At 46.5% G+C, this 20,462-nt stretch overlaps 1 protein-coding gene across 6 annotated transcripts in view; it reads right to left on the reverse strand.

The window, feature by feature from the left end:
• The window catches only part of LOC141096759 (E3 ubiquitin-protein ligase RNF14-like), a 102,889-nt gene that overhangs the window by 28,017 nt on the left and 54,410 nt on the right, over positions 1 to 20,462 (reverse strand). For all 6 annotated transcript variants that reach the window (XM_073587514.1, XM_073586799.1, XM_073583920.1 and 3 more), the window contains 2 exons: positions 8,763 to 8,923; positions 5,776 to 5,927 (listed from right to left, as the gene is read on the reverse strand). In XM_073587514.1, coding sequence (XP_073443615.1) covers positions 5,776 to 5,927; positions 8,763 to 8,916 — 306 coding nt within the window. In that variant the 5' untranslated portion in view covers positions 8,917 to 8,923. The remainder of the gene's footprint in view (positions 1 to 5,775; positions 5,928 to 8,762; positions 8,924 to 20,462) is intronic.

Genomic DNA, 20,462 nt, shown 5'->3' on the forward strand with positions numbered 1-20,462 from the left:
GAGACCAATCCTTCCTGTGGTGATTGACGGCATCCCCATGAACGCTTTGCTGGACACTGGCTCCCAGGTGACCACGATGCCGTACATGCTGTACAAGAGGTATTGGGCTGATTCAGAACTTACCCGTGGCCCAACTGATGAACTGACAGTAGTTGCTAGTAATGGTCAGTCTTTACCGCAGATAGAATGTAAAGAAATTACTGTCAAAGTGGGGCGGGTAGAGCTAAAGTCTCAAGGTTTAATAGTTGTTGATATTGACCAATGTGAATGTAATCCCATGATGACTCTTGGTACAAATGTAATTGAAAACTATCTGTCTGAGGTTATTGTCTTGTTGCAACAGGTGGCTGAGACTGCTGGTTCCGGAGAACAACGAGTCCTGCAGAAGGAGATCTGAGCCCTGATGCAAAGGCAACAGGTAGAACTCTCTGGTGGAGAGATTGGCAGTGTCAGAGTGAGTGATGCTTTTCCCATTGCAATACCCCCCAGATGTGAAATGTTGGTTTGGTGTCGGGCAGCTATAGGTCTTAGAGGGAGAGATTACCAGGCATTGGTAGAACCAGTATACTCCAAGAGCAGGCCCACTGTCCTGACAGCCAGAGGGGTGGTTGACGTACGAAAGGGGAGAGTACCTGTACGCCTTTTGAATTGTGGGGAAGAGGAAGCCACAATACCTCGGTACGCCACAGTTGCTAACCTGATCACCGTTAATAACAACTCTTTGCAGGCAGCAGAACCCTTGGTCTCATCCGGTCAGGTGGAGGACAATGGCTCTGTGAAGCAGCCAGAGGAGTGGTGTCAGCAACTGCAGGTGGGAACTGACTCTACACCTTCATACCTGAAAAATGGGGTTTACAGAGTGACACAAGAGTATGAGTGGGTATTCAGCAAACACCCACTAGATTTTGGGCAGGCAAAAGGGGTTCAACATCATATCCCCATGGGAAACCATCCACCCATAAAGGAGAGGTACAGACCTATACCCCCAACACAATACCAGTGTGCTAAGAGTATGTTGAGGGAGATGAAGGAGGCAGGGGTCATCAGAGACAGTTGTAGCCCCTGGGCAGCTCCAATAGTGTTTGTAAAGAAAAAGGATGGTACCATGAGAATGTGTGTTGATTACAGGAAAATTAACAGCATTACACATAAAGATGCCTACCCATTACCTAGAATTGAGGAATCATTGGCTGCACTTAAAACTGCTAATTACTTTTCCACCTTAGATCTCACTAGTGGGTATTGGCAGGTTCCCATGGCAGAGGGAGACAAGGAGAAAACAGCATTTACCACTCCAATGGGTCTCTGTGAATTCAATTATATGCCATTTGGAATCAGCACGCTCCAGGAACATTTCAGCGGCTGATGGAGTGCTGTCTGGGACACATGAACTTTGAGATGGTCCTGTTGTACCTGGATGATGTCATTATTTTCTCCAAAACCTATGAAGATCATCTGGAGCACCAGGCTGAAGTGTTTGAAGCTTTGTCCAATTTTGGCCTGAAGGTGAAGCCCTCCAAGTGCCACCTCCTGAAGCCCAAGGTGCAGTACCTCGGTCATGTGGTCAGTGCAGAAGGTGTGGCACCAGATCCTGACAAGGTCACAGTCATCCGGGACTGGCTGAAGCCCAGCAACTTTCATGAAGTACGCCAATTCCTTGGACTGGTAGACTACTACCGAAGATTCATCAAGGGATTTACTGAAATAGCCACCCCTATGCAAAATCTCCTCGTGGGGCAGTCCAAGAAGACCAAACAGAAAAATTCCACCTTTGAATGGACTGAAGAGTTGGAAACGTCCTTCACCAGATTGAAGATGGCTCTCACAGGAGACGAAGTTCTGGCCTACCCAGATTATGACAAACCCTTTGTGCTGTACACAGATGCCAGCAACATGGGACTAGGAGCAGTACTGTCGCAGGTACAGAATGGGAAAGAAAGAGTGATCTCCTACGCCAGCAGGAAGCTGCGCCTCACTGAAAGGAACCCTGATAACTACAGTTCTTTCAAGCTGGAGTTCCTTGCCATAGTCTGGGCTGTCACCGAAAGATTCAAACATTACCTAGCCTCCGCCAAGTTTACTATCTTCACGGACAACAATCCGTTGACTCACTTGGACACTGCAAAACTGGGTGCACTGGAACAGCGATGGATGGCACGGCTATCTAATTATGAGTTTACCATAAAGTACCGGGCAGGGCACAAGAATGCCAATGCTGATGCGCTGTCCAGGATGCCTAACCTACCAGATGCAGGAGAAGACCCTGAGGCTCTTGAAGAGATAGAGATGCCTCCCTTCCACCGGCCACTTGCGGCCCAAAGTGCTCAAGGAGTGAGGAACTGACGGTCTGGCTTGAAGGAGGTCACCCTGAATCCATTGCCCCATCATGACTGGGCAGAAACGCAAGATAGTGACCCTGCAGTCCGCCTGGTGATGGAGCTGCTGACACGAGCTGACTCACGTCCAGAGTCGAATGCTCCTGAAGAAACCCAGCAGTTGTGGAAGGAGAGAGGCCGGCTGTTCATTTATGAAGGGAAGCTGTGTCGGAGGAGTATCAATGCCCGCACTCATGAGCTGGTTTGGCAGGTGATAGTCCCAAAGAGAGAGGCATCAATGGTCCTGGAAGCATACCACAATGGAGCTGGACACTTCGAATGGAAGAAGTTGGAAGCATTGCTCCGAGAGAGGTTCTACTGGGCTGGTATGAGGAAAGCCATTGAGAGGTGGTGCCAGGAGTGTGGACAATGTAACCTGTGCAGAAAGGATCGGGACAGCCAGAGAGCTCCTCTACAGCCAATCATCACCAAAGAGCCCCTTGAGTTGGTAGCCCTGGACCATGTGAAGCTGGTTCCAAGCCGGTCAGGCTACATCTATGCACTTACCATTGTGGACCACTACTCAAGATTTCTGGTAGTTGTGCCTGTCAAAGATCAGACGGCCAGGACAGCAGCCAGAGCATTCCAACAGCACTTCTGTAGACCACATGGATATCCTGAAAGAGTGCTGACAGATCAAGGTCCAGCTTTCGAGGCAGAAGTGTTCCAAGAATTCTGTAACTTGTATGGTTGTAAGAAGATCCGGACAACACCGTTCCACCCACAGACCAATGGCATGTGCGAGAAGATGAACCAGGTAGTGATGGACCTCCTGAAGACTTTGCCCTTGGAGGAGAGGAATCTGTGGCCAGAGAAGTTGCCCAATCTGGTGGACCTCTACAACCATATCCCAGTGAACTCCACCAACTGTACCCCAGCCTATGTAATGAGAGCCAGACCTGGTAAGCTGCCTATTGACTTAGGCATGGGAGTCCTGACACCTCAAGTAGCGTCACCAGATGCTGATTGGTACACGAAGAGGCAGCAACAGTATCGGAGAGTTCAAGAATGCGTGGAAAGGAGTCTGGCTCTGGCAAGGCAAGAGCAGGAGAAGCTTTACAATCAAAATGCACCTGCCGTTCCTTTGTCGCCGGGAGAGCAAGTCTTGAAAAGGAAGAGAAGATTGCACAAATTGGATGATCAATAGGAAGCTGAACCTTATACCATTCTGCCCTCGAACTTTGATAATACTAAGGTATGCCTTGTTAGTAAAGATGCAGGAGAGACCTCAGCAGCGGTATCGAGAGATCACTTGAAGTTGTGTCTTGACCAGTTAAAAGAAAGGAAAGAAGAACCAGATAACATCAAACCCATAGTGGAAGAAGAGAAGGTCAGCATAGTGCTTGGAGAGTTCCCTGCGAATTGGACTAAAGTGAACGATGCTATAGTGGTGCCAGTGTTGCTGTTTCCCCAATTGGTAGCACAGGAAGATGTGGCTTAAGAGAATCAGGAAAATCAGGCAGCAGAAGTCACACCAGCAGTGGAGCCAGAGAACCCTCGCCCTGCCAGTGGTGAACCTGCTATGCCCCTGGTGAGTCTAGGAGTTCACAGACAATCTAGTATCCCTGTGTTAAATAGAACCCCCAGTAGTGTATCCAGTACATTACCCACTACACCAATCTTACACAGGTCTACCCGCTCTACACAAGGTATACCACCCCTTAGATATTGAATATAAATAATTTAAAGTAATGTTCCCCTGTACCTGTAAATATGTAACTGTTCTCAAGCTTCGTGCCTACAGGTAACCTGTAAGAATTTCCTTTGGAACTCTCCAGTTTTGTTTTATGGACACTGAGCCACAGGACTTGTGTGTGGTCAAAAACTTTCTTTGTAAATATTTCACCATTTGCCCAGGAATGGACCATGGACATTGATGCTTGGACTTGCCATCATAGGACCATTTTTGAAGCACTTGGCTTTTGTGCATTTTTCATTTTTAAATCTTGTACCATTGTTATTGTCTAACTGTTTACATGTTTCATGTTTTTGTTCAGCCCAGGAGTGCTGACTTGCACTAGGGGGGAATGTGGTGCCCCCAGGAGTATGGTCGCCACAGTGGCTTTGCGTTCCTCCAGGGGAGGGTAATGTCAGGCTTGGAGGCAATGATGGGTCTCTCTCGCAGTCAATCCATACATGCAACACAGTTCCACTCCAGGCCAGCAGGGAGAACTCTGAACCAGGATTAAGGGGAGAGTGCTCTCTGAGGGCCAAGAGGAAGGAGTGAGCAGTTAGCTGCGGAGGGTGAAGTGTGCAGACATGGAGAGAGAAGCTGGAGGTTGAGCTAGGAAGGAGAGCTCCCTCAGCTTGAGAGCGCAAGAACTGGTGCCTGGTCTCCACGGTTGTATGGATACTAACGGTCCTACAGCAGATACCAGAGGAGTAGGAGGCTGTAAATGCCCTACTCCCATTTAAGACTTGAGGCACAACAGCAGCTTGGATAGAGAGCCAGGACTCAAGAGTGGAGTCCCCGAGAGAGGCTACAGCTGTCTGCCGTGCAAGTAAGGTTCTTGGGAACATCTGACAGGAGGAACTTCAGAGTAACTTAGTACTTGGTGTACTTCATTCAAACGAGCGCTAGGGAAGGAGACTGCACAGCCCGTCTGCTGAGAGAGAATCCCTGAGTTGCTTCCAGACTAGCCTGCTCCGTTACCATCTGTAATCAGGACCCTGGACTGCAGTTATCAAGTAAAGGTACAGAAATTGCACCCCGCTGTGTCTTGTCTGCTTCCTACCCTTATGGCACTGCTACATCCCCGTGCCAACCACCTCTACACTTCCCTGGGACTATAGCTTCACCTGTGGGGAGCTTTTACATCCTTGCTGCACCCTACCATCAGTCCCAGCGGATCTGCATGCAGCGTCGGCTTAACACCTCCCTTGCCGAGCACCACAGGTGTCGTCACAAACTATTCCATTCCATTAACTACATTCCCCCATTACTTGGGCGCCCAGGGCCACGGACCGGGTCACCGCTGCTGTGACATTCCTCTGAGAGACTGGCCTGGTACCGAGTACCCCACAGCCCTGGGAGGGCGACCCTCTAATTGTACTAGCATCCTTTGGTGTTGTTTTGATCCTTTCTCAGAACATCCATGTCCACTGCTTATGACTGTGTCTGTGGACACAAAAGGTGGATGCATTTTTTTTTAAATATTCTAATTGAAAAATTGAAATGTTTGTGTGATCAACTAAAAAAATGTCATATTTCATCATGGGACAGCGCTTTTAAAGGGTTCTTCACGGCACGCTCCATCGGGTGCTTTATACTGTATATTCTACTATAGAGAGACTGCTTTTAGGAGGCCTAAGACACTATGAAGAAAACCACCCCCACCTCCCTCAATTGTATAAACAGCGTGTGTAAGGAATCCTGTTAGTATAATAAATGAAAAGTAACCTGTGTTTGTGAAAGCCACTTGCAGCTTAATGTGAAGTTCGGGGGCGCGGCGGATGGGTAATTTGGTGGAAGTCCAAAGTTCAGCACAATGGGTGGCAGGAAGGACACAGTGTTCTCAAAGTTGTCTGCAAAGGAGTTTGTCGCACTGTTACCTTGGGAGGAAAAAAAGAACAAAACTAATAATCACATTTGAATTACCGTACTGAATAAATGACAGCAACATATTTACTTCATGTTTTGAAACGTACAGTTTATGTTTTACACAGCACTAGCTGAAGAGTCCGGCGTTGCCTGGGCATAGTAACCAACTGTGGTTAGTTATAACAAATTATAATGATTATATTGCACATAAAAACCGTGCATCTAATTCTATCCTGTGTGATACTGACTGCTGAGCCGTGTATCTAATCCTATTCTGTGTGATACTGTCTGCTGAGCCGTGTTTCTAATACTATTCTGTGTCATACTGACTGCTGAGCAGTGTATCTAATCCTATCCTGTGTGATACAGACTGCTGAGCTATGTATCTAATCCTATCCTGTGTGATACTGCCTGCTGAGCCATGTGTCTAATCCTCTCCTGTATGATACTGACTGCTGAGCTGTGTATCTAATCCTATCCTGTGTGATACTCACTGCTGAGCCGTGTATCTAATACTATTCTGTGTGAAACTGTGTGCTGAGCTGTGTATCTAATCCTATCCTGTGTGAAACTGCCTGCTGAGCCGTGTATCTAATACTATTCTGTGTGAAACTGTGTGCTGAGCTGTGTATCTAATCCTATCCTGTGTGATACTGTCTACTGAGCCGTGTATCTATTCCTATCCTGTGTGATACTGACTGCTGAGCCGTCTATCTATTCCTATCCTGAGTGATACTGACTGCTCAGCCGTGTATTTAATCCTATCCTGTGTGATTCTGACTGCTGAGCTGTGTATCTAATCCTATCCTGTGTGATACTGGGCTCCCCCTGCAGTCTGTGTCAGAGGGTGATCTGTGTTGGCACGGTAATAAATTGTGTTATTTCCAGCTTTACAGATGGACGATAACACCATAGAAATGATAAGAATAATAGGCCTCAGTTACCACAACTGTCTACAAAGAAAACTGTTGCTGATAGCAACCAATCACAGCTCATTTTTCATCTTTTAAACATTTCTGGGACAGTGTGGCGAGTTTTGAGTGGCGACTTTTGTGTTTTGACTTTTATGTGGCGAGGTTGGTGTATGTGTGGTGAAATGTGTGCTGCGGGTGGTATATGTGTTGAAGCACGTGGTAGTGTGTGGCGCATTTTGTGTGTGTGTTCATATTCCCGTGTGTGGTGGGTATCCCATGTCAGGGCCCCACCTTAGCAACTGTACGGTATATCCTCTTTGGCGCCATCGCTCTCATTCTTTAAATCCCCCTTGTTCACATCTGGCAGCTGTCAATTTCCCTCCAACACTTTGCCTTTCACTTTTTCCCCATTATGTAGATAGGGGCAAAATTGTTTGGTGAATTAGAACACGCCGGGTTAAAATTTTGCCTCACAACATAGCCTATGACGCTCTTGGGGTCCTGACATGTGACTGTACAAAATGTTGTGGCTGTAGCTGCGACGCGGCACATGCCAATACATATAATTTTTCCCCATTATGTAGATAGGGGAAAAATTGTTTAGTGAAATGGAATGCGCGGGGTTAAAATTTTGCCTCACAACATAGCCTATGACGCTCTTGGGGTCCAGACGTGTGACTGTGCCAAATTTTGTGGCTGTAGCTGCGACGGTGCGGATACCAATCCCGGACATACATACACACACACCCACATTGAGCTTTATATATTAGATAAGGATTTGATCAATATTTGGCTTTATACCGTCTTTCTGTACATTTATTGTTCATTAGTTAATTCCTATAATCTTCTTTTCAGTATACATTTCCGTTTGAACATTTAATTTGGATAGCACATGGAATGACATCAGTAGGTGTCTGCAGTCTTTGCCTCACACCAAGTATACCAATCATTGTAGGCACCAGCAGCTTGTGAATTTAACATATGGTTACAATTAAAAACTAGCAGGGAAAGAGACATGATGACCATTGGACCGCTTGTTTCTAATGCTGCATCTGACATGATGTCTGTAGGAGGTAAGCACAGATTAGGTTTATGCTAGAGGAGGCATATTGTGGCCTGCATGTGACATTGCATCATGGGGGGCATTGTGGCAGTCATGGAGGAGTAATGGCTATCATGGGGTTCAACATTGTGGCAGCCATGGGAGTATAATGTGTAAAAGCAAGAAGCCTGAGATAACAAACTTTGAAGAGCTGTTTCATAGCTGGAAGAAACCTTCATGATTGCGTGGGCTAAATGGAAAAAAATAGAAAAGTGAATAACTTCAATGAGAATACCTGCTCTTTACCCTGGATGTAAAACCCCATAAAAGTATATGGGGTATTTCTGCATTAAAAAAGCTACTCAGGTGCTATTGGCATGAAAATAAAAGCCTACTGTGGTTGAAATTCTGACTAGAGTTGAGCGAATTTGTTCGGATTCAGTTTCGAATATGATCGGCATCGAATATTGTTTTTTGCAGAATGCAGCCGAACGTCATTAGAGTCAATAGGAGCAGAAATTACCCAATATGTTTGGAACCGATCATAAAACATACATTTGGCACAAATAGGGTACCAGTATGGCACGAATATGGCAAATTCAGATTCGGCGACCAAATCGGGACAAATTCGCTCAGCTCTAATTCTGACTGCCCTCTCTTCTCTTCTTCTCTCAGTGTTAATTGGTGGGATGATTGGAGGAGGATCCACATCAGATGAGATTTTCTGGAATTTGTTAAAAGCGAAACTCCTCCTTGCGGAATAGAATCACTGCTGCATACTGAATTGCGAATCTGATTATTTCTAACTGTTGACAATGCCAGAATAGCTATGCTCCCACGTTTCAATATACAGCTATATTGTTTTTAACTTTTTGCAATTTTGTACTCACTTTTTATAGATATTACAAATTCTGAAGGTAACTGTAGAAACAAATGAATTTCCCCTCCTTTAGTAGCATCTTGCCTTTTAAATTCCTCCTTTGAAAAGATATTTGCAAGGGCTAACAGTTCGTCCTCTTGTGCCTCCAGATCTTCTCTTGACATTGGTTATCTGTGACAGTCAAAAAAAACAGGATTTATAAAAAAATATATATCTATTGTAAGATTTAATTTATCGATTTGGCAGCACAGCAATTGCCTTCATGATACAACAATTTTTTTTTTATTATATGTATTTAATGTTTTGGGGGTTTCTTGTAATGTCCTTTTAAATTTGATCCTTGGGCTGTATGACTGCTCTCTCTATCTAACATCAGCACCTGACCTCCTAGACTTGAGCGTGGCTTCCCTGGCTATTCAGGTGAAAGGGAATCTGTCAGTAGGATCAACCCTTCTAAGCCGTCTATATGGGCATGCAGGTCATAGGAGGCTGAATAACATGATACCTTGATATCTGTGATCTGATGTCCCTTTCCAGAGAAATCCACATTTTTCTAATATGCAAATAACCTCTTCAAGGCTATGGGAGGACGCTGGCTGGAAGATAACTCTCTCTCCAGAGCTTGTTTTACATGTAGGGGAAGTTACTAGTGTGAACCATGTAACTAACACAGAAAAGGAGAAATGAACTTTGCTTGCAAACACATTTTTGCAGCTCTTAAGCTCTGCTGCATTGCAACAATATTGCAACAATATTACAACCCTGTCTGCCTGTGAAATGGAAGCTGAGAGGAACTTGCAGATGTGTCAGGTATAATCACACCCAGCTCTGCATTGAGATCTGGAGAGCAGAGAGCGACCATTACATATCACATTGGTATCTCCCCCTTATATTTAAAATAAGCTCTGGAGGTAGAGTTATCATCCAGGCAACATCATCCCCATAGCCTGGAAGAGGCAATTTACATAAAGTGATAGAAGAGGATTTATCCACAACAAGGCATCGATATGAGGCATAAAGTGATCACTTTTTTCAGCAGTCTATAGCCTGTATGCCCATATCAATAGTTGAGATAGGTGGTGACAGATTACCATTAAATAATATGAATTACAGGAGTGTTGATACCAATTATGTGGGTTTTTTGTTTTAGATTTTTGACTAACAGCATTTTCAATCAGGCATACTTTTACCCTTTTTAGTATTCTCACATTTTTTTGTCCCACTAGGGAACTTGACCATTTACAAGCTTGTTTTATAAGTATAATGTAATATGCAGTATAATTATTGCAAGTTTAAAGCTATCAGACAACCAGTTTGGCTTTCAGGCCCTGGGTGTGTAGTTGTCATTGTGGTCTGTATGCTTTTATATTTTTCGATCTGAATTAAGAAAGCACATTGTGCATGAACCAGCCATAAGTAATCTCCTAATCATCAGTTGTTGTATGTCTCCTGACCATTTTCAACATGGATTAAATAAATGAATTGGAACATATACCGCACTTCTACATGATTCTATTTTGCTTTTTGTTGCAAACTCACCTGGTTTTGTCTAGACATCTGTTGCAAGTCTAGCCTAAAACAGTCACAGATGTCTACCTTGGTTTATAGGTAACTTCCCTTTGACCCTGTTAAATTGCTACTTCCAGTATTACTGACTTATGAAAAGAAATTGTATGTTTGACTTGAGGCCCTTGTTGATTGTGGTTCTACTGCTAATCTAGTTGATGCTGAGTTGGCAAGAGATTTTGGTTTGCAGTAATTGAAAGTGTCACAAACTATTAGGCTATATGCAGATGGATTTTTTTGAGGAATTTTTTGAAGAGTTTTTGGTTTCTCAGAGCAGTTTTGAAGAGTTTTGTCAAATACAGCTGTATATGTAGTGGCTGGTAAAATTGCAGTAATGAATAAAAAATATTCAGAAAGTCCTTAAGAAGGCATGGATGTCTCCACAGGCTCCCCAGATCTGAAGATGAGGTGCAAGAACATGAGAAGGGCAAAATAAGAGGGTGAGGTGGAAAGTCCTTAAGAAGGCACAGATGTCTCTACAGGCTCCCTAGTTCTGAAGATGAGAAACAAGAACACGATTAGAACAAAAGAATAGGGTGAGGTGGAAGAAGGCACAAATGTCTCTACTGGCTCCCTAAATTTGAATATGAGGAGCAAGAACACAAGGAGAACAAAAGAGGGTGAGGTATGATACATGACCCAACCCACCAATTCTCTGTCATCAACTATGGATCTGGCTGCCAGTGCTATACCTCTGCATTTACAGATTTTTTGGGATTGGAATTCCAATCACATACATGTGTTAATCCACAAGAAATCCGCATCAATTTCACATGAAATCCGCAAGCATTTTGGCCTGCATTTTCTGCCAAGAGATGCAGATTCTGTGCAGAAAATTCCCCACCCGACTTTGTTGGTTGAACTCCAAGCTCCATGAACAGTGTCTGTGGATAATACCACTGCTTCTTCCGCTGTTGTGCGTGCAAGCCAATCCCCTGTCCATGGGGCATGCAAAGATGCCTCCTGCCCTGCATCTGTAGTTGCGCACAAACTCAACTAGCACCATTAACAATCATGTCCACATCCTTATCCCAACGCAGCGTTCAGTTGAACATACCCCAGTCCTTGGAACATAAGAGGAAATACGCAGCCAACGCCACAGTACAAAATTCACACATTTCTCATCTGCTTGCTCTCAAAATGTTGCATTTTAGGCTTGTGGGAGACGGAAGCTTTCCGCAACCTGATGACGGCGGCCGTCCCTAGGTACTCGGTCCCAAGTCGCCAATATTTCTCCCATTGTGCCATACAGGCATTACACCAGCATGTGTCCCACAACATTACCCGTGCCCTCAACAATGCTGTTACTGGTAAAGTCCACCTAACCACGGACACGTGGGCAAGTGCCTGTGGGCAGGGACGGTACATCTCACTGATGGCACACTGGGTTAACATAGTGGAAGCCGAGACCCAGTTGGACCTTGCGATGGAACACATCCACTCCATGCCGAGGATTGCAGGCCCTACGTCAATCAGGGTTGCCCCCACAGTCTACAGCTCCTGCACCTCCTCCTCCTCCTCTTCTTCAGCCTCCATCTCTGAAATGAACACATCAGTCACAAGTTGGAAGCAGTGCAGTAGTGCTTCAGCCAAGCGGCAACAGGCTGTGCAGAAGCTAATCTGCATAGGTGACAAACCGCACAATGCATAAGAGTTGTGGACAGCGCTGAAAGAGCAATCAGATATTTGGATGACACTGCTGAACCTACAGCCACACATAGTCGTGTGTGACAATGGCAGGAACCTGGTGGCGGCTCTGAGGCAAGGTGAGCTCACACACGTACCTTGCCTGGCCCATGTGCTTAACCTCGTGGTTCAAAAGCTACCCGGAGCTTCCGGATCTGCTAGTGAAAGTACGCCATCTGTCTGCCCATTTTAGAAAGTCAGCTACAGCTTCAGCCGACCCTGCTGTGCTTCAGCAGCATTTGCAGCTTCCCACTCACCGACTGGTGTGTGATGTCCCCATGTGTTGGAACTCTACACTGCATATGTTGGAAAGGATTTGCAAGCAGAAGAGGGCAGTTGTTGACTACCTGCATCAACAAGGTCGTCAATATTCAGTTCAGACTCCACACATAAGACCTCAGGAGTCGACATGGATGTCAGACATATGTACCATTCTCCAGAAATTTGAGGACTGCACCAAGGTGGTGAGCGACGATGACGCCATAATTAGCGTCACCATCCCGCTTCTCAGCATTCTGAAAACCTCTCTGCTCACAATTAAAGATGATGCATTGCAGGCAGAGCATGAGGACATGGAGCATGGAACCATACAGGGTGATTACACTCAGCCCAGCCTCATGTCGTTGCAACGTTGATTGGTAGACAATGAGGAGGAGGAGGAAGAACAGGAGCTACTTTCATGCACTATAGACGGTACTACAAGCACAGCTGTCATACCGTCTGTTTAGCGGGGATGGCCTGAGGACATGGAGGAGGAGGATGAGGTGGAGGAGGACAGCATGGTCAGTCATCCTGTTGGTGAGGAGACGGAAGTCTTGCCTGTTAGTAGTCTGGCACGCATGGCTGACTTTAGGTTGCGCTGCGTTTCCCGTGACCTTCGCATTATAAACATTTTTGGTGACACTCATTACTGGTTAATACTTCTAGACCCACGCTACAAGGAAAACTTTCAATCTATTCTTCCAGAGGCAGACAGGTGTACAAAAATGTTGTACCAGAAGGCCCTTATAGTGGAATTAATGAAAAAATTCCCACGTGAGAACGCTGGCAGCAGACGTCAGAGTTTGTTGTACAGCCAAGGAGTCCAAGCGAGAGAGACAGAATTACAATCCAAATCAGGCAGGGGAACAATGGCAAAGTTCTGGGACAGTTTTCTCAGACCTTCCCATCGTGCTGCCACAGAGGCAAGGGGTGCTGCCACAAGAAGTGCAATGTTTGGGAAGATCGTGAGAGAGTACCTTGAAGACCGTACAAACCTCCTCCGGGATTCCTCTGTGCCTTTTAATTATTGGGTATCCAAGCTGGACACGTGGCATGAACTGGCACTCTACGCCTTGGAGGTCCTGGCCTGCCCTGCTGCTAGCATTCTGTCAGAGCGGGTTTTTAGTGCCGCTGGTGGAATTATAAGAGAAAAGCGCATCAGCCTGTCAACTGACAATGCTGACAGGCAGACTCTTATAAAAATGAACAAGGGCTGGATTGGGCAAGATTTCTGTACACCACCGAATGAAAACAGCGAAACATAACCTCAAACACTTTGTCTTTTTTTGTGGAGGTGTATTCTCCTGCACATCTTCACAATCACACATGGTTATCCGCTTCATGATTTGGTCTGTTTGGTGTTATCCTCCTCCTTATCCTCATCCTCATAATCCACAACCAGTAGAACACCAGTATGAATGTATTCTGTGATGCAAAAGTCCCTCAATTTTGGCAAGGATGTTTTTATGATGCACGTTACTAATTTAAAACCCAAACATATGTTACTCCCCCAGGGGTAACTGTCATAAAAATGAGCAGTACATATATTTTTCCCATTTATTCTTATATTTTCCAATTTTACTATCTCTGGACCATCCTCTTAGGACCTAGTGTATACCTCTACAATAGAAAAATATTGAAATACTATTATATTCTAATTTATATCCCTGTCTCTGAGCTGTTGCTAGGGACAAGCATATCTCATCGAACACATTGTGGCTTCATATCTATGAACCTGTGTTCGCCCCTCCCTTTTGTTATTTTCTTTCGTAGGTGGATTCACATTTTTTATTTATTTGTTTTATTTCAGTATGATTTATCATTATGTCTCCTCATTCTCACCACTAGTTGACCAGGGTTAACACGTTCTGGGCTGCTACAGGCAGTCCAATTTTTGGCAAGAGTGTCTATGATGCCCATAGTATATTTTTTAAAAATGTACCCCCCATGGGGAAATGTTTGTCAGCCCATGCACTGCGTGTATGGGAATTACAAGTCTAGGAGACCCGCTCCTTTACATTGGGCCTAGTTTTTACTGAGGCCTTCATCAATGTCTCCTCATTCTCCACCACAAGATCACCAGGGTTAACATGTTCTGTGCTGCTACAGCCAGTCCAACTTTTGGCAAGGGTGTTTTTATGATGCCCATTAATAATTTTAAACCAAAACAAATGTTACTCCCCCAGGGGGAAATCTCATACAAATGAGATGTACTTATATTCTTCCTATTTATTCTTATATTTTTCATTTTTCCTAACTGTGGAACATCCTAGTGTATACCTCTCCAATATAAAAATAGTGAAATCGTATTATAGTGTATTTAAATCTATTTTAATTTATATCCCTGTCTTTGAGCTGTTGCTAGGGACAAACATATCTTGTTGAACACATTCTGCCTTCATATCTATGAACCTGTGTTCGCCCCTCCCTTTTGTTATTTTCTTTCATAGGTAGATTCACATTTTTTATTTATTTGCTTGATTTCAGTATGATTTATCATTATGTCTACTCATTTTCCCCCACTAGATCACCAGGGTTAACGGGTTCTGTGCTGCTACAGCCAGTCCAATTTTTGGCAAGGGTGTGTCATGATCTGACAGTTTTAAACTTGACAAAGTGAATTTTTTTTACTTTGTCAAGTGCAAAGTGTGACGTGATTGCCCCCGGTGGCCGTTAGAATTATCACACGTGGTGTCTTTCATTCTAAGTTGCCCGGTGGTGGGGAGTGGTATCGCACCTTAGTGTTAGGTTTAATTTGTAATTATAAATCAGGTGCTAGGCTCTATAAATGAGTCTCAGGGTATGCAATCATGGTTGGTGATAGTTGTTCATTTGCAACCAACCTTGGTGGTGGAAGGAGCTGGAGAGATTGCTCAGCTCAATCTGAGTCCTGGTGTGGAAGGAGTCACAGAGGGGAGTTCTTTGCAGCGCTGACTGAGCTTGGTGGCAGCTATTCAGGAGGAAGGCTGCAGTCGGTTGCTGGGCTCTGTGCTGGAGCATTTGCACAGAGAGAGCTAAGTTTTCTATTTCCCCTGTTTGTGACTTTCCTTATGTGTGATCTAGTGCAGTGGTGGGATTATTTTCCGCACCGGCCAATGCCCTAGCGAGGGACTAGGTTCAGGGCGAGTCAGGGCATAAGGTTCGCGTGCGACGACAGGTTCGGAGCCTGTATAGTGAATGTAAGGAGTGCAAGGACGCTGCCTCAGGGGAGCTCAGGAGGTCTCCATGTCCCTATTCCCTATTACAGGGCCCACCACTGTAATTGTTCCTGTGTTTCCCCTTATTGTTTAAATTCGCCAGCTGGAGGCGGGGTATCCAGTTTTACGTGTACTTTAAATTCACCAGCTGGAGGCGGTGTATCCGGCTGCACGTCCCGGTATTATTTAAATTCGCCCTGCTGGAGGCGCTGTATCCAGGGTCATGTGTGTCCTAAATTCGCCCTGCTGGAGGCGCTGTGTCCAGTCACACGTTGACCGTTACATTATCACCAACCTTAAAATTTTTTCTTTTCTACTGAGCTATGGACCTAATGCAAACCTTTACCCAGGTACTGCAGACCTTTACTGAAGAGATTAGGGGGCTGCGCGGTGAGATGGTGCAGCAACTGCAGCTGTTGGTGGGCTTTGGAGGTTTGATTCAGGCACAGGCTCAGCCAGAACCCAAGATATCTCTCCCAGACCGGTTTTCTGGAGGGAGAGATCAATTCTTGGTATTTCAGCAAGCCTGTAAATTATATTTCAGGCTGCGCCCTCGTTCTTCAGGGAGCGAAGAGCAACGGGTGGGAATCATTATGTCCCTTTTGAAGGGGGATCCCCAATCCTGGGCCTTCTCCCTGCCGGACGATTCACCATCTTTAGAGTCCGTGGACGAGTTTTTTGCGGCTTTGGCGCTTGTGTATGGGGATCCTGATGGTGTCTCTCTGGCGGAATCCCGACTCCGTAGGTGTAAACAGGGAGCCCGGATTGCTGTGGAGTACTGCTCTGAGTTTAGGAGATGGGCCACTAACACTCAGTGGAATGACCCTGCACTTAGGAGTCAATTTGTGCAGGGTCTGTCTCCTAAGTTGCAGGACACTCTGATGCAGTACGCTGCCCCCAGGTCGCTGGAGCCCGCCATGTCCCTCGCCATCCGGGTGGATAGACGCCTTAGGGAAAGACATACACAAAATGTGCCCCCTGTAGTCCTCTCCGGGGGTGAGGACCCCCCGGTACGGTTGGTGGAACCCAGGCAGCCCGGTGTTGTTGGTACAAATAGGGGGTTGCCTGGGGTTCGCCGTGGTGGAGGGGTATGCTTTTCCTGTGGGAAGCCGGGCCATTTCATGGGAGCCTGCCCAGGGCGTGCCAAGTCTCCGGATGAACCTATGCAAGTAGGAGATGTTAGGTTGTGTTCAGGCCTGCCTACGGTTCAGGGAGTGGGGTTGGTATGTTTTTCCTGTGGGCAGACTGGTCATTTCCTTAAGGCGTGCCCATTACGTGCCAAAATATCTGTGTCATCTCAGAAGCCGCAGACCCCTGGTCGTTTGGAGGGAGGCAACCAGGGAGTGTACATTTCCTCCATTTTGCCCTCCCAAGGTATTATGTCAGCAGAAGTGTTAGCTGGTGGGGTACCGGAGGTGGTACCGGTGCTTGTGGACAGCGGAGCAGGAGTCAGTCTGGTGGATGCTCGTTTTGTCCAGACTCATGGCCTGAAGTGTAGGACGCTGGCCCAACCTATAAGTGTCCAGGCCATTAACTCTGTTCCACTGAGTCAGGGGAGCCTTACCCAAGTCGTAGAAAACATCCATCTGCATATAGGACATCATGAGGAGTCCTTGTCATGCTACGTCTTGGAGGGAATGCCAGTACCTATCGTTTTAGGCTTCCCTTGGCTGAAAAAACACAACCCGGGGATAGATTGACGAGCTAGGGAAGTAGTCAGCTGGGGGCAGTCGTGTGGGGGCTGCTGCCTTGAGACTACTGTCTCTGCTGTCTCTCTTCAGGGGACCCCTTCCTCTCCAGTGAGAGCAGCGATTGTGCGGCGGGGGAGTAGGGGCAAGTTCCAGCCCTCGCCACTAGCAAACCCTGTGAGGGGCAGACCTCGTGGTGGAAAGGGTTGGAGGGTGGTGTACCCTATGGTGTAGTGCGGGGGTGTGAGTGTGGTGACACAGGGGGACGCCTCTGTTATCAGGTCCAGAATGAGTTCACCAAGTTTTATGACAAACGAATGTGTGCAATAAACGTTCAGGTCCGGACCTGTGTGTGAACGAGCGTGTATGGGTGCCACCAAAAAACATCTTGTGGAAGTGTTTTGTGGAGCCTGATCAGCTCATAACAAACAAACATACACATACATAAACTCGTTCCCCAGGTCGGCGCTGTGGAGATGAGTGGTGCCTCCAAAATAAACTTTATTGCCAATTCCAGCTGTGTGTTTGTCATAAATTTGAATTCAGGTGAGGGTGGGGTGAACTCAGGGTCTGGGCGTCCCCGCTGTAGGTGTTTCCCTAAGGAGGGGTGGTCTTGAGGGTCCAGAGGCCCCTCATTAAGGAGGGGGTACTGTCATGATCTGACAGTTTTAAACTTGACAAAGTGAATTTTTTTTACTTTGTCAAGTGCAAAGTGTGACGTGATTGCCCCCGGTGGCCATTAGAATTATCACACGTGGTGTCTTTCATTCTAAGTTGCCCGGTGGTGGGGAGTGGTATCGCACCTTAGTGTTAGGTTTAATTTGTAATTATAAATCAGGTGCTAGGCTCTATAAATGAGTCTCAGGGTATGCAATCATGGTTGGTGATAGTTGTTCATTTGCAACCAACCTTGGTGGTGGAAGGAGCTGGAGAGATTGCTCAGCTCAATCTGAGTCCTGGTGTGGAAGGAGTCACAGAGGGGAGTTCTTTGCAGCGCTGACTGAGCTTGGTGGCAGCTATTCAGGAGGAAGGCTGCAGTCGGTTGCTGGACTCTGTGCTGGAGCATTTGCACAGAGAGAGCTAAGTTTTCTATTTCCCCTGTTTGTGACTTTCCTTATGTGTGATCTAGTGCAGTGGTGGGATTAGTTTCCGCACCGGCCAATGCCCTAGCGAGGGACTAGGTTCAGGGCGAGTCAGGGCATAAGGTTCGCGTGCGGCGACAGGTTCGGAGCCTGTATAGGGAATGTAAGGAGTGCAGGGACGCTGCCTCAGGGGAGCTCAGGAGGTCTCCATGTCCCTATTCCCTATTACAGGGCCCACCACTGTAATTGTTCCTGTGTTTCCCCTTATTGTTTAAATTCGCCAGCTGGAGGCGGGGTATCCAGTTTTACGTGTACTTTAAATTCGCCAGCTGGAGGCGGTGTATCCGGCTGCACGTCCCAGTATTATTTAAATTCGCCCTGCTGGAGGCGCTGTATCCAGGGTCACGTGTGTCCTAAATTCGCCCTGCTGGAGGCGCTGTGTCCAGTCACACGTTGACCGTTACAGGGTGTTTATGATGCCCATAAAATATTTTTAGCAATTTTACTCCCCCAGGGGGAAATTTTTGTCAGCCCATGTACTTAGTGTATGGGCATTACGAGTCTAGGAGACCCGCTCCTTTAAATTGGACCTAGTTTTTAATGAGGCCTTCATCCACGTCTCATCATCCGCCACCACTTAATCACCAGCGTTAACTTGTTCCGTGCTGCTACAGCCAGTGTCGAATTCTGAACAAGGGTGGGTGGTTTTGCTGGTCGTAAAATACTTGTTATGGAAAAGGTTGAGGTGTACCCCACAGGGGAAAATGTTTGTCAGCCAACACACTTAGTGTATGGGCATTCCAAGTCTAGGAGACCTGCTCCTTTTTAATGGGACATTTTTTGTTAAGAGGCCCTCCATGTTTCTTCCAAGGTGGGATTGGGGTTATTGAAGTACATATGCCTTCGGCCTCACTCAATGGTCTTCTACAGCCACCCACAAAGATGGCCACACACTGGACCTCATCTTCACCCGCCTCTGCTCCCTATCTAACCTCTCTAACTCACCTCTTCCTCTCTCTGACCACAACCTGCTCACATTCTCTTCCCTCTTCACTCCATGTCTACAATCCCCACCCCACAAACTTTCACACCCTCGCAGGAATCTTAAACACCTTGACCTACACTCATTCTCTGAATCCCTCCTCCCTCTTACAGATATAAGTTCCTTACACAATGCGGATGACGCTGCCGCTCTATATAACACCACAATAGCTGTAGCTTTGGAATCCGCTGCCCCACTTACACATACCAAAACTCGCAAAATCAACAGACAGCCCTGGCACACCAGCCTGACCAAAGAGCTGAGGCGAGCTTCCAGGGCTGCTGAGCGCAGATGGAAAAGATCCCACTCCAACGAACACTTCATCGCATTCAAACAGTCCCTCACTACTTTCAAGACCACACTCGCCACAGCTAAACAAACCTACTTCTCATCTCTCATATCCTCCCTGTCTCACAACCCTAAACAGTTATTCAACACCTTCAATTCTCTCCTCCGCCCCCCAGCACCTCCTCCCTCCCCACTCATCTCAGCTGAAGACTTTGCCTCATTTTTCAAGCAGAAAATTGATAACATCAGGGACAGTTTTGGTCAACAACCCCCAGAGCCCTTCCTCCCGACTTCCCAGCCCTCCACCTTCAAAACCAACTTCTCCACCATTACAGAAGATCGACTCTCCACTCTACTCTCAAGATCACATCTCACCACCTGTGCACTCGACCCGATCCCATCCCACTTCATCCCAAACCTCACCACAGTCTTCATCCCAACCCTAACCCATCTCTTCAACCTATCACTAACAACTGGTGTTTTCCCCTCAAGCTTTAAACATGCCTCCATCACACCTATCCTCAAAAAGCCCTCTCTTGACCCATCCTCTGTATCTAGCTATCGCCCTATATCACTTCTCCCATACGCCTCCAAGCTACTGGAACAACACGTCTACCTTGAACTGTCCTCCCATCTCTCTTCTTGCTCCCTCTTCGACCGCTTACAATCTGGCTTCCGGTCACACCACTCCACTGAAACTGCCCTTACTAAGGTCACCAATGACCTCTTAACTGCCAAGAGCAAGCGACACTACTCTGTCCTCCTCCTCCTGGACCTGTCGGCTGCCTTTGACACAGTGGACCATTCCCTATTATTACAGACCCTCTCATCCCTCGGCATCACAGACTTGGCCCTCTCCTGGATCTCATCATACCTAACAGACCGGACATTCAGCGTCTC

This window comes from Dendrobates tinctorius, unplaced genomic scaffold (genome assembly GCF_039654945.1).
Source record: "Dendrobates tinctorius isolate UK_male_01 unplaced genomic scaffold, ASM3965494v1 ptg000001l, whole genome shotgun sequence".
NCBI lineage: Eukaryota > Metazoa > Chordata > Amphibia > Anura > Dendrobatidae > Dendrobates > Dendrobates tinctorius.